The following is a 17,706-nucleotide window of genomic DNA, read 5'->3' as shown; positions in this document are numbered from 1 at the left end:
GTGTGTGTGTGTGTGTGTGTGTGTGTGTGTGTGTGTGTGTGTGTGTGTTTTAAGAGAGTGTGTGCACATTTTTGTTTGTGACATGGCCTCATGTAGCTCCTGCTGGCCTCAAACTCACAATAGAGGAAGATCTTGAACATTTGATCTTTCTGTTTTATCACTTAAGTGCTGGGAATATAGGCGTTGTCACTCTACCTGGCGAGAAAGACACTCTTAATGACCAAACCTTCAGTTTATCAAGAAGATACAGCCATTCTCAGTGTGTATGTGCCCGAAAGCATTGCCTCTAAATAGATACAGTAAACATTGCCGGTTAAAAACAAAATTAACAATTACTTTGTGATTTCACTCATAAACACAGATGGCAAAATCTTTAGTTTTGAAAACTGTACTGGTATGAAAAAAGAACTTCCATAAAAGTCACTTCCAGGTAGATTACTGATCTACTTTAAAATTACAAAACCACAACATTTTTAGAGACAGCAGTAATGTCTTCAAGGTCCTGGGAAAAGTTGGTCATTGTGTTACATCTTCTTATCCCAGCACTCAGGGGACTGAGGCAGGAGGATTACTGCAGGTTCAAAGCCATCTGAGCTATATAACAAATATAAGGCCAGTAAGAGCTACACAGCAAGGCTCTGTGTCAGGAAGAGAACTATTTCTTACAAAAAATAGGGAAAAATCAATTTTAGCATAATCTAATTGATCACTATTCCTCCCCTCCCCCCCAAAAAAAAAACAGACTGGGAAAAGGCATTTGCATCATAAAATCAAGATTAAGTATATAAAGATTTTATACAAGTCAATATTAATTTCAATAAAGAGAAACTATTAAGATGTAATGTTTTACCAATTCAAACTCTATAGGTATTTTCAAACCAATTTATTTTCTTAGACTTTATAATATTTTTTTTTTTAATTTTTACAGGACTCCAGTTGGTGGAAGAATGCACTTGGCTATTGCCATTGTAATCACTCTTTTTCCACTCATATCATGGGTCTACGTATACATAAACAAGGAGATGCGGTCCTCCTGGCCAGCTCATTGCAAGACAGTCATTTAAGTGACTCCAATAATGTTAAATTACCATTTTTGACATTCCATACACATTGGCGTAACAGGATAGTTTCCCAATTTATTTGAAGAAATCTGAGTGAATACTAGAGATGATTTAAAGTCTTGAGAATGTAACATGGCTGCCCACAGATGGAAGGTTGACTAGGACAGATAGGAAGTGGGGTCTGATTCTCTGGAAGTCTCTTCTGGGACAGCAGTGAAGCAGGCCCTAGGCAGAAATCTGAGTTTGAATCCAGCTTTAGCACTGTGGGATGGGGGCAAAAATCATGAATCTCCTGCTGGATACTTCCTCATGTGTAAAGTAGGATGTCAGATCATCTTAGTTACTACAGTCAAGCTAACATGGGGCCAGCGTGAGAAGATCCCCTGTGTGAGGACTACAGAGGGCTGTGTGTGATTACGGCAAGGGGTGAGGCTGGGTAGCATGCTGACACTGAGTTAGGTCCAAGATCACTGCAACCCCACACGAATCTCCAATATAACCAATATACAGTGGTTCAGTCACTGCAACTAAGACAAACACTAGGACAGGCGAGCCAAATGATAGGCTTGCCTTGCAATGGAAGTAGAAAAAAAAGCAAAAAGGAGAAATTAAAGGAAATATAGAAAAGATAAGTTTGGAGCTAAGCAAGAATAGGGACTATTAATCATAATGCCAGTGGAAACTCGTATGAAACCTATCCATTCTTTTAATGAAATTGAAGCCACCGTAGGGAGGAGAGCACTGCAGGGTGACACAAGTGACAGAACAGTCACGTGTTGTTACTGAGCACGTGACTTGCAGGGTGACTAAAGAAGTAAAATTTGAACTTTTCTAACTTTTGAAGCAGATACTTAACTGCCAGAAAGAAGTTAGGTGTGCATGGAATGTCTGTCTGTCTATCTCTGTGTGTGTGTGTGTGTGTATGTGTGCGCGTGTTCTTCAACTGTAAATTTTGGTATCTACTGTTGGGGTGATCTTTTTGTGTACTGTGTAGAGGTTGACTTTGTGTTACTCAAATGCTGATTTCTATACCAGCAGAGACCTGGTTACAGGCCGGACTTTGGTATTACTATTCTGTGGCTGCATCATATCTTGTAAACACTCCCTTCAATACCTTCTGATTGGTTTAATAAAGAGCTGAACAGCCTTATAGCAAAGGCAGGAGAGGAAGGCAGGACTTCTGGGCAGAAATAGGAACTCTGAGAAAAAAAATCAAAGGAGGGAGGTTCACCAGCCAGAGACCGAGGAAAGGTCACAAGCCATGCAGCAGAACATAGATTAATATAAAGAGGTTAATTTAAGAGCTAGATGGGGAAGAAGGCTAGGCTAAGGCACAACTTTAATAACTGACACTCAACTTTAATAATTACAGTATTTGCAGTAGTTTAGTGTTCAGATGAATGTGCTCCAGTGCAAAACAAAAGACATTACCAACATAAACACAGAATGCATGTTATACTGATTGTATGCTGAAAAACTATTTTGAGATAAATTGGGCTAAATAAAATATATTGAATTTACTTACGGTGTGACTGCTTGAGTGTGTTAGATGATTTAAGCAGTCACATTGCATGTCAGATATCTGCATGGAAGCTTGTGTAGGCTACAATCAAATTGTAACCAGAGGAGTGGTGGTCTGGATGAGAACGGGCCCCATAGGCTCATGTCTGAATATTTAGTTCCCAGTTGGCAGCACTGTTTAGGTAGGTTAGAATGTGTGGCTTTGCTGGAGGATGAGATTTGAGGCTTCAAAAGATTCAGGCCATGCCTAGTGTCCTCTCTGCCTCCTACTTTCAGAGCAGGATGTAAGCTCTCCGCTGTCCCTGCCACCATGCATTTGTTCTGCCATGACGGACTCTTAACCCTCTGGAACAGAGGTTCTCGACCTCTGGGCCATGACCCTTTAGGAAGAACCCTTCACGGAGGTCACCTAAGGCCATCTGCATACCAGATATTTACATTAACATTTATAACAGTAGCAAAATTACAGTTATGAAGTAGCAACAAATATAATCTTATGGTTGGGGGTCACCACAAAATGAGGAACTGCATGAAAGGTTCAACATTAGGAAGGTTGAAAAACACTGCTCTGGAGCCATAAGTCCCAATTTAAATGCTTTTTTAATAAGCTGCCATGGTCATGGTGTTTTGTTACAGTAAAAGAAAAGTAAGACATTTCAGGAGATTTAAGAAATGCTTCTTTTTAATAAAATTGGTACCTACCATGCGAAGGTGAGAATAAGTTTGATACTCTATTTTATATCCTACAGTTCTACAGTACTCTGTAGATACTAATGGTATATTTATTTTTGAAAACACTGAAATCAGATTATAAAGAAAAATAAAATTGATATTAAAGCAATTACAGTGCAGTTTCAGTCAATAAAAAGCATGTCAAGGATTTGGGTTTTTCAGTGTCCTTTAGCCTAGATGGCCGTTAGCTTTTGGACCTCTACTACTAAGTTACAATTATCTGATCCATTTGAAAATTAAACATGGGACTTACTGATTGTCCCAGGTTTGCTAGATTTGTGAGTTCTATGTTCAAAGTATATACATTTTCATTCCCTGTATCAGACTAGTGTGGCTGTAAATACTCACAGGCACTTTTGTTCCCTCACAGAAGCATGGAAGACACTTTCAGTGTATACTTGCCTGTGTCCTTACCAATGGAATATCTTTTTTTTTTTGAAGGTGTGGTCTATATAGTGCTGGCCAATATCGAAGGCTAAACTTCCTCTTCCTTCAGTGTTTATGGCTTTATTTCAGTACAAATGAAGTGTGTGCGTGTACTGTCAATTCACTTTCTTTGCTGGCAGCCAGGTGTTGGGTGTGGTGACTTCACTGGCCAGCTATGCTGTTCTTTCCATGAGGGTCTTGAGATTCTTGGAGGCAAGACCAAATGATCCCAGCACAGAGATGTGCTGTTTATCAGGGGCAATTCCGGCTTCTTGGTATTGTGGACCAGTGGCTTCCAGAATCCACTAGGTAGTGCTGTTTTCTTGCCCTTCCCATAAACCAGTATTGGGCATCAGGCTTTGGGCCTGGAATCGTTTCCACAGCTTGATACTTCTGCATTTCTACCCATCATACTTAATTCTGACCTGCAGGTCTGAACGGCACAGGATGAAGTTCTTGGCCTTCACTAGAAGCACAAAGGTAGTCGTAATACCGAGGAAACGGCAGCCACCGGCACTTACAGTGCTTTGGAGAGGTGAGAACTATACTCTGTTTGTTGACGTGGTGGCACATGCCGGTAATCCTAGCACTCCGTGAGGCAGAGGCAGGCGGATCGCTATGAGTTTGAGGACAGCCTGGTCTACAAAGTGAGTCCAGCTCAGCCAAGGCTACACAGAGAAACCCTGTCTCGAAAAACCAAATCAAAACAAGGCACAGAACAAAAAGAATTGTTGGTCGGATGGGCATTGTGGCAAATACCTTTAACCTACCTCAACACTTAGGAGACAGAGGCACGTGGATCTCTGAGTTTGAGGCCAGCCTGGCCTACAGAGGGAATTCCAACACAGCCAGAGAAACCATGTCTCAAAAAACAAACAAACAAACAAACAAACAAACAACAACAACAACAAAAAAAAAAAAGAATTGCTGGCCGGGCTGTGGTAGTATATGCCCTTAACACCAGCACTTTGGAAGCAGAGGCAGGTGGATCTCTGAGTTTGAGGCCAGCCTGGTCTACAGAGTGAGTTCCAGGACAGCCAGGCTACACAGAGAAACCCTATCTTGAAAAACCAAAAAATGAAAGAGAAATTGTTAGATTTTAACATTCCAGTTCTCAGAATGTCTCCCCAAAACCCTACAATCTTCTCCCTTTTCTTATTCCTGCCCGTCACTGTTTGTTCTCTAGACACATCCACCGCTCAGAAGCAAAGTGTCCCTCTTACGTTTTCACTCTCCATTCCTCACTCACTGATCGTCCCCACTCATCTAGCACATTTTTCTTCCTTCTGTTTTTTCCATGTTGTCCCTAATCTCTTCAATGAAACTTGAGTCTCTTCCATTCTTCATCCTTTGGCCGGCAGCAGGCAAATCCTCACATTAGTACTTGTGTTCGCAAGCTGCTGTCCATCCTGGTGACCGACATCAGTGTACACAGGAACACAGGACAGCTGTGCTGTGGCCGGCTGCGTAGAGTTATGATCTGTTCTCTTACACCGTGAGATAAAACTTTGCACATGAGATCAAGAATCCTGACACTGACAGAGGTTTAGATTATCCAGAGGGCCAAGTGATGCCAAAGTGCACCTTTGAGAGGCTGCAACAGGCGAGGAAGATTATTCTGCCCACAGCTTCCCACAGGAACCCGGCCATGCCAATGCCTTGTTTTCAGCCTGGTGAAATAATTCAAGAATCCAGGCCTTGAGAATGACTAGTGAGCAAATATGCGTGGCGAGCCAACACATATGCAAGAATTCACTGGAGCAGTCAGAGAAAAGGACTAGCCAGTTTTCTGGGAGGCACTTCACAGACAGGCACACTTACAGAACTAGTATTGCTGTTTCTCAGCCCTGAATCAATACCTACTCTTCAACAGTCTGTCTGCTGTCAAGACTTTTGCAGATGAGCCTTGACACAGCAACAATGAGTTAAATGGACTCCATTTGTCTAGAGAGGAAATCAGAGATGAATCATTTTGTACACTGTGGTCCACACAGCATTGGGTGTTTTAAATAGACCAGGCCAGCCAGCACTTGTTCTGGTATCACCTGACACTTCCCTGCACAGTGCCCTTCTCAGATGCAAGTACCACACTTACACCTGAAGTAACTCCTCAGCTTTCCGTCAGAGAATGGGAATGTCATCTGTAGGCACAGGCGCTCTGAAGCAAACGGTCCAAAGCCCACTCACGCAGCAGGGTCAGAAGGGCTGCCTGGCCGTCCATGTGCTGAGCTGGAGTTAACGCCTGCATGCGTCTCCTTCCTGGGTAAAGTTGATACTTTTCGTATAGCTTTCAGTACTAAAAATTTTGGATCTATTATCTGAAAATAACATTTCTGAATTTTATCTTTGCTCACACATATTGAAGCCACAAATCCGTTTTGTATATAAACAGAATACTTCACAATGGGACCGAGAATTTAACTTTTTATGCAACAGGGTAAAACACAAAACATCATTCTCTTTCTACAAAGGCAGACAAGATAATGAGACTAAAAACACAAAGCTTATTCCTTTTTGTAGTTCATAATTCTGTCTGGAACTCTGCCTCTCCCTTTCAGCAGCATTTTGTCAGGGTAGACATGAACTGTGCCAAAGGCCTGGCTGTCGGGAGCTGTTTCAATAACTCCTTCAAGGTTGACGTGGTGTACACCAAACAAATCCTCAGAGTAGCCACCGTCATGTGTGTGGCCAGCAAGGAAGCACACCACACACTTGTGAGACCATATGATCGACAGGGCATCCATGTAGTTCCAAGCCAGGCACACACTGTCCGAGGCCTCTGGGTAAATGGGAAGGTGACCTGTTAAAGAAAAAATTGGAGCCAATTAAATCTCTTTCCATCAAGAAGAAAGACCGACGGCTAGTATTCAGGAAACCAAACCTAAGCATAATGCTTTTTTATCCACATAAAGACCATGGTGATGTGTGGTTGTAATCTCAGCACTTGGGAAGCTGCAGGAGCATGTGCATGAGTTCAAAGCCAGCCTGAGCTACGGAGCAGGCAGTCTACAGCCACATCTTTGACATAGCGAACAGACAGACAGATAGATGGTTCAAATATAAGGTGGAAGATATATTTGTATAGGAAAATGATCTCTGAGGCCTACAGAATCCCAAGGACATCCTGTGTAGGGTGTCTGTAAAGGCAGCCAGGAATTAGCCAGACTCTATGCTGGAATCCAGTTTCACTGATCTGCACAATAGGAATGTTACAGATTGAAAACAGCTTTGGGGCTTCCCAGGGGTTCTGTTATATAAAAATGCCACTCAACACAAACAGTTAAGGAGACTTTAGATAATCTGTGGAGATCACAGCTGCCACATCCAACCTGTAGCTGAGAAAACAGAACAAAGCAGGGAAGGCTGACCTTGAGCCCAAGGAAATATGCGGGCACAGAGGTAGAACTTGAATCTGCAGTGACGGCCCATTTGTCAGCCGCACACTAACCCAGAGCTTTACTCTGAAGGGAAGTATTACAGCTCCAGCCTTGGCTTCTTCCCAGTCACTTCCCTCCATTCTGCTACTGTCCATCTTTATCCTTTCATTTAAACAAGTTACACTTAATACCTACTTGTTTATAAGCAAGTAAGAAATAGCTCAAAGGCCCCTAAAGCAAGAGGGAATACATGTGCCCAAGCCCTTGTGTGCGTCCTTCCCTCCTTTTCTCTGACACGAGCTGTTACAATAAGGCTATGAGACGCTACACAGACTGTCAAATGGCAGCAGACACACCCCTCTTCAATCCACTTTAGACAGAAACACAATTTCTTATTATCAACCATCTGAACAGCCTATCATTTTCAAAGTTTTTTCATCAACAGCTTCATGTGAGAGAAAATTGCAGTTCATGGGTTTTGTTTGTCAACAGTCACAATGTCCCCAAAACCAAGAGGCAGATGGCCTCCCTTCATGTGAGAGCAGCCATACTTTCAAGAGGCAGATGGCCTCCCTTCATGTGAGAGCAGCCATACTTTCAAGCTGCCTATTATCTCTAATGGTTGTGTGTCTTAACACTGATCCTAAAGTAAAATAACAGAAAGCTAATTCCCATGGGTCTGGGGGATTGGCAGAGAACGGCAAGTGCTCGACTGTCCCATCTCATATCAGCTTAAGCTGGGCAGCAGTGGCCCAGCATTAGCAATTTTACTGGTCAGCCAGGGCTCTTAGGGCTAAGACTGGGTGGGGCCATAATTTGTACATAATTTGATCTCAGTTGGGACAAGTCCACTTTGAACCTAAAAGGGAAACTCAGAGACAGTAAAAGACAGCAAGATGTTTTTGTTATTTTACAATTCTTTCCTGACTCATTCTTAAATGCTAAGATTTAGATTGTTTCAAAGAAAAACAGTTAAGGGGGTTGGAGAGATGGCTCAGCAGTTAAGATTACTGGCTGCCCTCTCAGGGGACCTGGATTCAATTCTTAGCACCGACATGTCGGCTCACAACTGTAATTTGAGAAGAGGGAATCTGACACCCTCTTCTGGCCTCTTCAGGCACTGTAAACACATGGTACACAAAGATACATTCACACATTCATACACTAATACAGTTATTTTACAATCTAAAAAACAAAATTAAGTATCTGTTTTACAGAAAGAGGGTATCAAAACGTAAATATTACTATTCTTTTTGTTTGTTTGTTTGTTTGTTTTCAAGACGGGGTTTCATTGCGTAGCCCTGGCTGTCCTGGAACTCGTTTTGTAGAGCAGGCTGGCCAAGAACTCACAGAGATGCATCTGCCTCTGTCTCCCGAGGGCTGGGATTAAAGGCACCACCACTGCCTGGGCTAAATACTATTCTTTCATGGCTTAATGTCCCCATTCTAACATGCCAGTATAACCAAGAAGCAATTGACATACTTACTCACAATCACCACCTTTTCCTGGTTTGTGTCAGAGAACTTAAGAACTTCATTCAACCAGTTCAGCTGTTCTTGACTGAATCCTCCATTAAACTGGACATACTGGGGCTCAGAAAGTCCTGAATGAATTCAGCAAGTTAGACCTGTCACAAAAATGTCATTTTCTCATTTGGACATTTAAGTTTGGCTAATGCGAGGACACATGTTCTTTAGGGACATTTGATCACCATTTTAAGAATGTGCAGCATAAATAACAGTGATGTGAATTCTAGCCTTCGTTTTCTCTGCTTATTAAACTCGCTTTCTATTATGAGGAAAATGCAGCCCCTTTCTCTGTCCTGGGCCCTCCTTCAAGTTCTTGTTCCTGTTACCTTCACTCCAGTGGACCCTGTGCTGTTAACCCCGCCAGTCTTATGACACTTAAAGCCTTTGCATTTGTGTTTCCTGTGCCTGCCAGTGCCCACTCCATTCTTTCTAAGTGCAAGTCCTGTTGTCTAGACAGCAGCTTACATACTTGTGTCCCTGGAGCGCCTCTGGCTGCCTACCTGACCCACAGCATCCCTAGTTCTTTGCTGTGACCCATTTTCTCAGTACAGTTATCACTGAGGGCAGAATCTTGCTTTGGTTTCACTCACTGCTCTCGTGTGGATCTGAAACGTTCACAAAGGCTCATGTGCTGCTGGGAGGTGGCAGCATCTTTTAGAGGCGGGAACTAGTGAGGGAAGTCAAGACTCGGATGTATGCCCTTGATGGGGTGACTACAAGCTCACCTTTCTCCCACTTTGCTTCCTGGCTGTAGTAAGCAGCTTGCTCTGGTCTGTACTCCCTGTCATAATGTGCTGCTTTACCACAGGTCCAAATGCAACCAGGCCAAGGGACTATGGACTACAACTCGCTAAACCGTAAGCTAAGCAGACCTGTCCTCAGTGTAAGTTGATTACCTTAGGTATTGATCAGTGATGGAAAGCTGACAAATCTATGTATTAGTATCTGCCCTACCTACCTACTGCTATGGTCCTCTCCATTAAAAATTAAAAAAAAAAAAAATTACAAAGTTCTCATTCCAGAATGGGCACTCAAATAGGTGTTAAATGTCTGACATTTGAGTGACCTGTAGCCAATTTCTGTGACATCAAGCTTGTAAGAAACCTGACTCTGAACAACAGTGACAATAAACTTTTACCTTAGTCATCCATCTTCCTGCTGAATAAAAGGTAGCTGAAGCATTTAAAGACAATGTGTTAGATTCTCAGCTCAAAGCAATAATTCACCTTGGGGACTATTCAACTCCACATTTGGGTTGTGCTCCCTCAGCATCTTCAGACACTGCTCATACTTTGGAGAAGACTGATCTATGCCCAAGACACTCAGATCATAAGCATCAAGTAAAATGAACCGGAATTTGGGGAACGGCACAAAGTGATAAGCGTAATAGTCCTCTGATGGTGTGGTCTCAGGGTGCTGCACGATCCGGTCTTCTAGAAATTTGCTGTTCAGTTTAGAGTTTGCTAGGTAGTCTCTACTGAAGTTATAGAATTCATGGTTTCCCCAGGTATGGTGAACTGGGACCTTAAGCATTTGGAATGTGTTCATGACAAGTTCTAGAGACTTTTCTGACACTTTATACTGTGCATTGTAGCCGTCAATGATGTCTCCGAGCTGCAGGACACAACAGGGCATGCTGCTTTCGCTATTCCAGTCTTCAATGGCACCCTGTAAGTGAACAAGACTGTGTCGGTAGTACCTCCGCCTGCTTCTCTGATAATTGTATCCATCTTCTAAATCGGCATATTGAATATCTGCTATAACTCCAAAGGAAAAAAGTGGCTCTGATCCATCAGCCGGGGAATTGGGGTCCAGCTTGTCAGACATAACTTCCAAGCAGGCTTCTAAATAATCTAAAGAGAGGAAAAAGATACCCAAGTTAAAATGTTGCACCTTTCCAATGGACAAAAGAAAATGAGAAAATAGGTTAGTCAACTAGACAGCAAGAAGGAGGGACAAGTATATGGGCTTTGGTTCTCACCCTGTAAGAAAGATGATAACCTCTGTCACAAAAGCACTATCACACTGACCATAAGGAATTCCAACTATAACAACCAAATTCAAATCTGGAATCATTTCTCATTTTCCACCCATTTTAACCATGACTGATATACATCCTCTTCCGAAATCAAAGGATTCCAAGCCTCAGCCATCATGCTGTACCAACACCTGGCTCATCCACTCTACCCTCCACAGCAGACCCCACTGCGATACTCAAGCAGGCAGTCTTTTCTCTTTGCTGATGAACAGCCTGTGGAAATAAGTCTCTCCTGTTTGGTATCTGAAGTGCTAAGGGAAGACAGTGATTATATATAAAGAGAAAACAGTGGTTTAATGAGAAATGTCTCCAAAGGCTCAGGAATTTGGGTGTCTTGCTCCCGTTGGTGGCATATTTTGGAGACTTTATAGGGGGATGCAGGCTTTCTGGAATAACAAGCTGCTGAGGCTGTTAGTTTGAAGCCCTGCGCCACATTCAGCTCACTCTCTGCTTCATGCTGCTGTTGAACATATGCCCTCTCAGCTTCCTGTTGTGACACCATGGCTGGCCTAGAGCTCACAGAGATCCACCCGCCTCTGCCTCCCAAAGGTAAGAGCTACCTCCCCTGGATACAAAAGATCCTTATTCCTCTGAACTATAAGCCACAATAAACTCCTTCTTACTTAAGTTATTTGGTTTTTTTTTTAAATTGCAAAACAGAAAAGTAACTAATACAAAGAATAATTTTAAATTAAAAAAAAAAAACCATTGCAGAGGCGGAAAAGATGCCCAAGGGTTGAGAGCACTTCCTTTAGGGCACCCAAATTCCCAGCACCAATGTCATTATGCTCACATCCACCTGTTAAACTCCATCTACAAGGGACCTGGCCTGCCAGGGCTCTCAAATCCATGTGTGCACAATCACATAGAAATACATAAATAAAATATACAAATGCTATGATATTAATGCAAGCACTGTCTTTTCCATGAGCAGCTGAATTCTAATTTGAACCAATATTCCTAATCTTAGAACCACCCCCAGATTCTAAACCAGAAAACAAAATCTTTTCATCCCACACTAATCTCCACTTAAACTCAATGAAGTCTCTCATTAGGTTATTTATACACAGAATTTGCAATGCTAAAAGAACTAAGAATACTAAGTGAGAGGATGACATAAATTCCAATTTGTCTCCATTTTAGGACTAGGCCATAAGTCACCAGTGCCAGAGACTAAGCCATAGGTTACCAGTTCCAGAAACAGACCATAAAATGCCCTACCCAACGAACAGCCTGGAGATAACCACAAGAACGGGAAAATATCTCAAGATGGGAGTCTGTGCCCGGCAGCCTTATCTCATCCTGCAGTTAAATATTCATAGCAGGGGAATGCAGTCCACTGACCACTTGGACACAAGCCAATCAGAAATTGACCCTTATAACTTTGCTGGCATGTACCAATGAGGTTTTAGATTACCTAACCCTTGCTGGAATCCCCTAGTTTCCTATAAAAAGGCCTGAGTGCCTTTGTCCAGTGTGAAATGGTTTGACCCCTGCATGCAGGTTTTCGTGAAATAAAACACTCTTGCCACCTACACATGTGACTGGTAGTCTCTGTGTGGCGATTTCAGACTGAACGCTAAGGACTGTGACAGACATAAAAGGCCAAGGTGCTACATTATCAGTTGTTCTTATGAGAAATGAACCACTGTAGTTCTAGCTGAATCGGTCAAACCCTAGCTGTTTCTAAAAATCCTCTCTCTCATTTTCTAACATCCTTTTGACTCCTGTTCACCAGCCACCAGCTCTGTCTAGCCACCAGAGTTCCTATTAATCCTCCAAAGACATGTGAAATCCCAGTTTAAGTATACTCCCAAGAGAGAGGCTCCAAGCCCACTCAGCACGGGGGTCAGACTTCAGCTCCACATGAGAGTGAGGGGCTCGCCTCACTCTAGAACGTTGTCACTGGATGGTTCAGTGGGTAAAGGTACTTGCTGCCTGCCAAGCCTGATGACCTGAGTCCAGTTCCTAAGATCCACATGGTGGCGACAGTGAGCCGAGCCGCCCCCAAGTTGTCCTCTGACCTTCAAAGTGCACCCATGTACATGTGATCACTCACACAAATATTTTCTTTCTTCTTGAACGTTCTAAAAGAGTGTTTTAAAAATTTTGTTCTCTTCTTCCAGTCTCCACTTGAAAACCCTCCTAGACAGCGTTTACACATGTGTGATGGGCAGTAGTTTCCTAACCTCCCTGTAAGCGAAGGACACTCACTGGAAAGGTGGAGAACTCAGATAAAACCTCAAGAAACACCAACTTCATCAAAGTCCACTGAAAATCTCTGGTCTAATTAGCTTCAGCTCTTTGTTCTTCCAAGTACAGCTGAATGGGATTAAACTGAAGACCACTCAGCAACAAGTCTCTAGCCTGCACCATCCCAAAAGCTCAAGATCAAACTGCCCTGAGCATGCCCTCCCAGGTGAACCTGTTTGTTTAGATATTTAAACTGAGAGCATTTGAGGGACAATGAGTTCTGTGGATCTCTTAGAGAAGGTTTAGTTAGTCCCAGTGATCTTATCTTCTCTCCAAAAAGCACTTGTCATTTTTGCTCTCCCAACAGTCATTTCCTGTTGTTTGTGTAACCACAGCCCCAGTTTCTTCCCAGTTTCCATTCTGAGTTCATGGCTTGTGACCTCCCTTTTCTGGTTGACCACATAGGGGTCAGGACACAGCCCAGGCTGGGTCAATAAACCAGCTTAGCAACGTTGAGCTTGAGCACAGCTGTGGCAGCTACTTTTGCTGAGCTGGAAACTACAAGGGCAGTGACTAAGGTAAAGAACGCTGTCTTGTTCTGACTCCATCTTCTGTTTATGCACTTCTCAGCCCAACCCCTTCCACAGGCACATCTATCTTGGCAACACATATGGGACTTTCCATGCCCCTGATCATGGTCCTAATGCATTACCCAAACAATTAATGTCTGTACAGACTAAAGATAAATAACTGAAAGTGAAGAAATCAAAATTAATTGTCATGCTGTGACTATGTTTTGCTGAAATAGATGTTACAATGTTAACCTGACCCTCATCTATGATGTAATTGTGGTCTGTGTGGTCTTTTGTCTTGAAAAAATGCCATATTCTGGGGCTTCTGTACCGTGAGTCTTCCTGAGGCGCTAACCCACTCTTGGTCTCAGCCAAAAGAAAAGGACTATAATTTGGCCTGATATGTGTGGTGGTCTGTAACTTTCTCATCTGTCCCATAACACAGTTCTGGGAGAAATCAGCAGAGATGAAATGTAACACAGAAGGAAGCAAACATGAACAATGAAAGAAAGCGTCCTGGGAACTACTGAATCACTGCACCCACTGGTCCCGGCTACAACCACCTTAGTCGCTCACTGTACCCGTCATCCAGCAGGTTCCCCTTAAGCCAAGAGGCAAGTGGAGTCACTTTCTATCACTTCCCAGCCAGTTCTTGCAAGTGCAATTTCTACTTCACACCTTCGGTGTGGGGGAGCAAGGGGCTAGGTTAAGGTCTGACAACTTTCTAAAGAAAAGAGGCGAGAAGGACACAAGGGGTGCACACTTCCAGTCTGTTCTGAGTAAGAATTGAAACTGCATACATACGGCTTTTAAAACTAAAGTCCAGAGCTGGGTGTCATGGTGTATGCCTGCAATGCCTGGACACTGGAGTCCGAGGCAGGAGGGTCATGATTTCAAGTCTAGCCTTGGACAATATATCTGAGCTCATTAAAAAAAAAAAAAAAAATTAAAGACAATGAAAGGGAGACAGTATATGGTGTTATTAATTAAGTTATCTTGAATAAACAGAAAACCAGATTGTTAACATTGGACACGAAGGGTCCTCCATCTCACTATGAGAAAGTTAAACTGGAGTGGGGCAGGGCTGGGGTCCAGGCAAAAGACTTACTTGAAAGGAAAGAAGAGGAGGGTGGGGACCAAGCTGGTTAAGGGACTGCAGCTGAACCAAGGCAACAGACAGAACAGGCATTTTATCGGATTCCTTGAGAGGCAACGGGACAAGTAATTCCCCTAGTCATGAGGTACTAGGCCTGAACTTGGGCTTTTTTTTAGGAAATAGCAACAGAGCGCGCTCAGGCTCATCCTCCCCTCTGATCTGCCCTGCTGTGTAGTGTAAGCAGTCTCTGCTGGGTCTTACCTCCCGGGTCCCTGGGCTCCTCTTCTGTAGACCCGCCTCCTCTCACCAGCTACTGAGTTCTATAGGCATTTCTAACAGCAGCCACTCCTCAGCTACCGTGGGCTGACTGGCGGAACAGCAGGGCCTCTCAACAGAAATATAGGTGCCAATTCCCAGCAAGTCTTGGGTTAACTGTGACTTACAGAGAAAAGACTGCCCAGCATGAGGGGTAATTACACATCCTCTACCCCTTAAAGGCCCCAACACCTAACTGACAATCCCCTAACCTCTCGTAGATATCTATTTCCTTGTAGAATTTCTGCCTCCTGGTTTCACTAGTAGATCTGAAACCAACAGAAACCTCAGATTCCAGTGACAATGATGACAGCATTTGCAAAAATTTCTTATGTCTTCAGAAATTTCTTCTTGTATCAGACACAGATCAACAGGCAGTTCATCTCTGGAGATATCATAGCATCACCCTGCACCTGCCGGTGTCACTTCCTTGTGACAGAGTGGCAATAGGGGATAAGAGGGGTAAGGGATAGGTAGACCACATAACACTGACAAGATCAAGACCGTTTTTACTAGGTAACAAGTAATGAATGAAGGCCTGAGAATCTCTCTCTTACCCTCATGAGGGTCTCTGCTCCACCTCACTCTGACCTGTTAGGCGAAAGATAACAGTCCAAAAGGAAGGACCAAGCCACATTCAGGACAGACAATTAGGATCACAATGAGTAAGGCTGGGCAAAGAGAACATGTAGGCAGAGAAATCACTCTGGGCTAGTTCCAGGCTGCACCTTATGATTCAAGGAAATAGACACAAGTGGGCTTCAAGTAGCCTGTACTGGTGGACAGAGGCCAGAAACTCTAATCCATCTCCAGTGGGGAAATGAAAAAGCAACCAACTGACAGGGACTATTTCAAAATATCCATCTCCACAAAATTCGATACTCCCCCCCCCCCACACACACACTTAGAGGAAGTATTTCATAATGTCAGTGTCAGTAAGAGGAAGTGTGAGGCAGGGCATGCTTGTGATTAGGCACAGGCGCCTAGTCCTAGGATGAAGAAGGCACATGCCAGGAGGTTCACAAAACTTCCAGCTTAGTTTGTCCTAAAGTCTCTGACCTTATCAACTGGTGATAGAATAAGCATCAACTGGTACTTTGTGTGCCCTGTCTCTCCTAGGAGACGTACCTACATTGTAAGAAAACCCATCTGATACCTTGGTGGCCTCTGTTCAATTAGTTCCATATTTACGCTACACAACATGCTACCTTTGAAAGCTACTCTATGAAAGCGGGCTTAGAGGTACTATTAACAACTCATTCAACATTTGGTTACAATTAAAATTTAGTATTTTTATCCAGTAGATAAAAGTGTGAAAAAGTTGTAAGACACTTTTAGCAGCAGAGAAAATGAGAGCAGAGCTAGTAGGAAAATCCCTGGCTAACAGAATTTGATAGATGGGTTGAATACAACGTGAAAGCCAACTTTTCTTCACATGAGTTTGATTAAAAAACACTACAGCTGAGTACAGAACAAAGACTTTGCCTTAGGCAAGAACATGTGGAGACAGAAGGGGAACAAACCTTTTGCTGAGCCTTCCTCAGGAGGGAACCGAGTGCTGACTGGTAGTGATCCGAAATGCTGAGTAGAAACTTAAGAACTCTTCTGGCTACCCTCTGGAGAAGCCACACCTACGAACCTATTTCAGATTGACTCTCACACTCACATCTAAAAAATTTCTTTCAAAACTCCAAATATGTGTCATACTGACTCATCCTGAAACTCTCGGCAGCACCCGAGAATCCCAGCTTCACAAGGGCAGACGACCCTGAAGAGTGCCCGAGACTGTTACAGGCAGCAGCAGGGCTGTGCTTCCTACTCCCGCCCCCTGGGCTGCCACCTCTCCTGACAGCCATGAGGAGACAGTCCCTGACGGAGCGTTGCTTCAAGAGCACCCCACGGTAAGATCTCCTGTACCTGCAAAGCATGAGAGGACAAGAGAGAAATATCCTTACCTTCTTAAAAGCAAAGCTAAGCCTCCCTTACAGACCTGTCAGAGGCTGGGATTTACTTTGTGCATTGCTTTCCTTCATTGTTTCTTTTAGGCGCTGTTGGTGTAATTCATACTTAATGGTTACAACTTTACACTACTGCCTTTTTGATTTTTTAAATCTACTCAAGCATTAAAATCCTTCTTGGGGGCTGGATGGTTGGCTCAGCAGTTAAGTGTGTTTACTGCTCACTCCCGAAACACTGCATTCAGATCCCAGCACCTGCAGTGGGTGGCTCAAAGCTACCTGTAACGCCATCTCCAAGGGACCCAAAGCCCTCTTCTGGCATCTGAGGGCTCCACACACCATATATACACACCTATACACACTCATATAAAATAAATCTTAAAAAAAAAAAAAAAATCCATAGGCTGGACCAATGGCTCAAAAGTTAAGAGTGTTCTTGCAAAGGATCTAAGTTCAGTTCCCAGCACCCACTTGAGGTGTTTCTCACAACCACCTGTGGCTCCAATTCTGGGGAATCTGTCACCTCTGGCTTCCTTAAGCACCTGCACTCATGTACGTACACACAATTAAAAACCTTACTTAACACAAAACAAAACAAAAAACAAATAATTCTTCTTGGAGTTTTTCATTGTATTTTCCCACTCTCTCAGTACATAATCAGGTGTATGCTTCTTTAAATCCTAAACTCAAAAGCTAAGATGACAACAGTCGCACATACAAAAGCCGATGGGCCTGATAGTCTGGTCAACAGCACAAAGAGAACACGTGCCACCATTAAAGTGCCAGGAATACACTCATGACAACTGGAATATGTATCCTCAATCTCCAAGAAGTACACACCACAATTAAGTCACCTTAGGATTCTGCGGTAAGTTTTAATGATACAC

At 43.3% G+C, this 17,706-nt stretch overlaps 2 protein-coding genes across 6 annotated transcripts in view; one reads left to right on the top strand and one right to left on the bottom strand.

Annotated features, from left to right (window-relative positions):
• Tmem220 (transmembrane protein 220) overlaps positions 1 to 11,984 on the top strand; it is an 18,830-nt gene extending 6,846 nt beyond the window's left edge. The window contains exons 6-7 of one of the 3 annotated variants that reach the window (XM_055594371.1): positions 4,172 to 4,275; positions 11,829 to 11,984. In XM_055594371.1, the coding sequence (XP_055450346.1) occupies positions 4,172 to 4,275; positions 11,829 to 11,869 (145 nt within the window). In that variant the 3' untranslated portion in view covers positions 11,870 to 11,984. Of the gene's footprint in view, positions 1 to 928; positions 2,582 to 4,171; positions 4,276 to 9,455; positions 9,516 to 11,828 lie in introns of those variants that run through there. The other 2 variants (XM_055594370.1, XM_055594372.1) reach the window with 2 other exon arrangements.
• Adprm (ADP-ribose/CDP-alcohol diphosphatase, manganese dependent) overlaps positions 6,147 to 17,706 on the bottom strand; it is a 13,778-nt gene continuing 2,218 nt past the window's right edge. For all 3 annotated transcript variants that reach the window (XM_055594367.1, XM_055594366.1, XM_055594368.1), the window contains 3 exons: positions 9,874 to 10,500; positions 8,605 to 8,721; positions 6,147 to 6,540 (listed from right to left, as the gene is read on the bottom strand). In XM_055594367.1, the coding sequence (XP_055450342.1) occupies positions 6,245 to 6,540; positions 8,605 to 8,721; positions 9,874 to 10,474 (1,014 nt within the window). In that variant the 5' untranslated portion in view covers positions 10,475 to 10,500 and the 3' untranslated portion in view covers positions 6,147 to 6,244. The remainder of the gene's footprint in view (positions 6,541 to 8,604; positions 8,722 to 9,873; positions 10,501 to 17,706) is intronic.

This window comes from Psammomys obesus, unplaced genomic scaffold (assembly GCF_907164565.1).
Source record: "Psammomys obesus unplaced genomic scaffold, mPsaObe1.curated_primary_1811, whole genome shotgun sequence".
Lineage (NCBI taxonomy): Eukaryota > Metazoa > Chordata > Mammalia > Rodentia > Muridae > Psammomys > Psammomys obesus.
The sequence above is the reverse complement of the archived record's forward strand: the minus strand, read 5'-3'. Positions and strand labels throughout refer to the sequence as shown.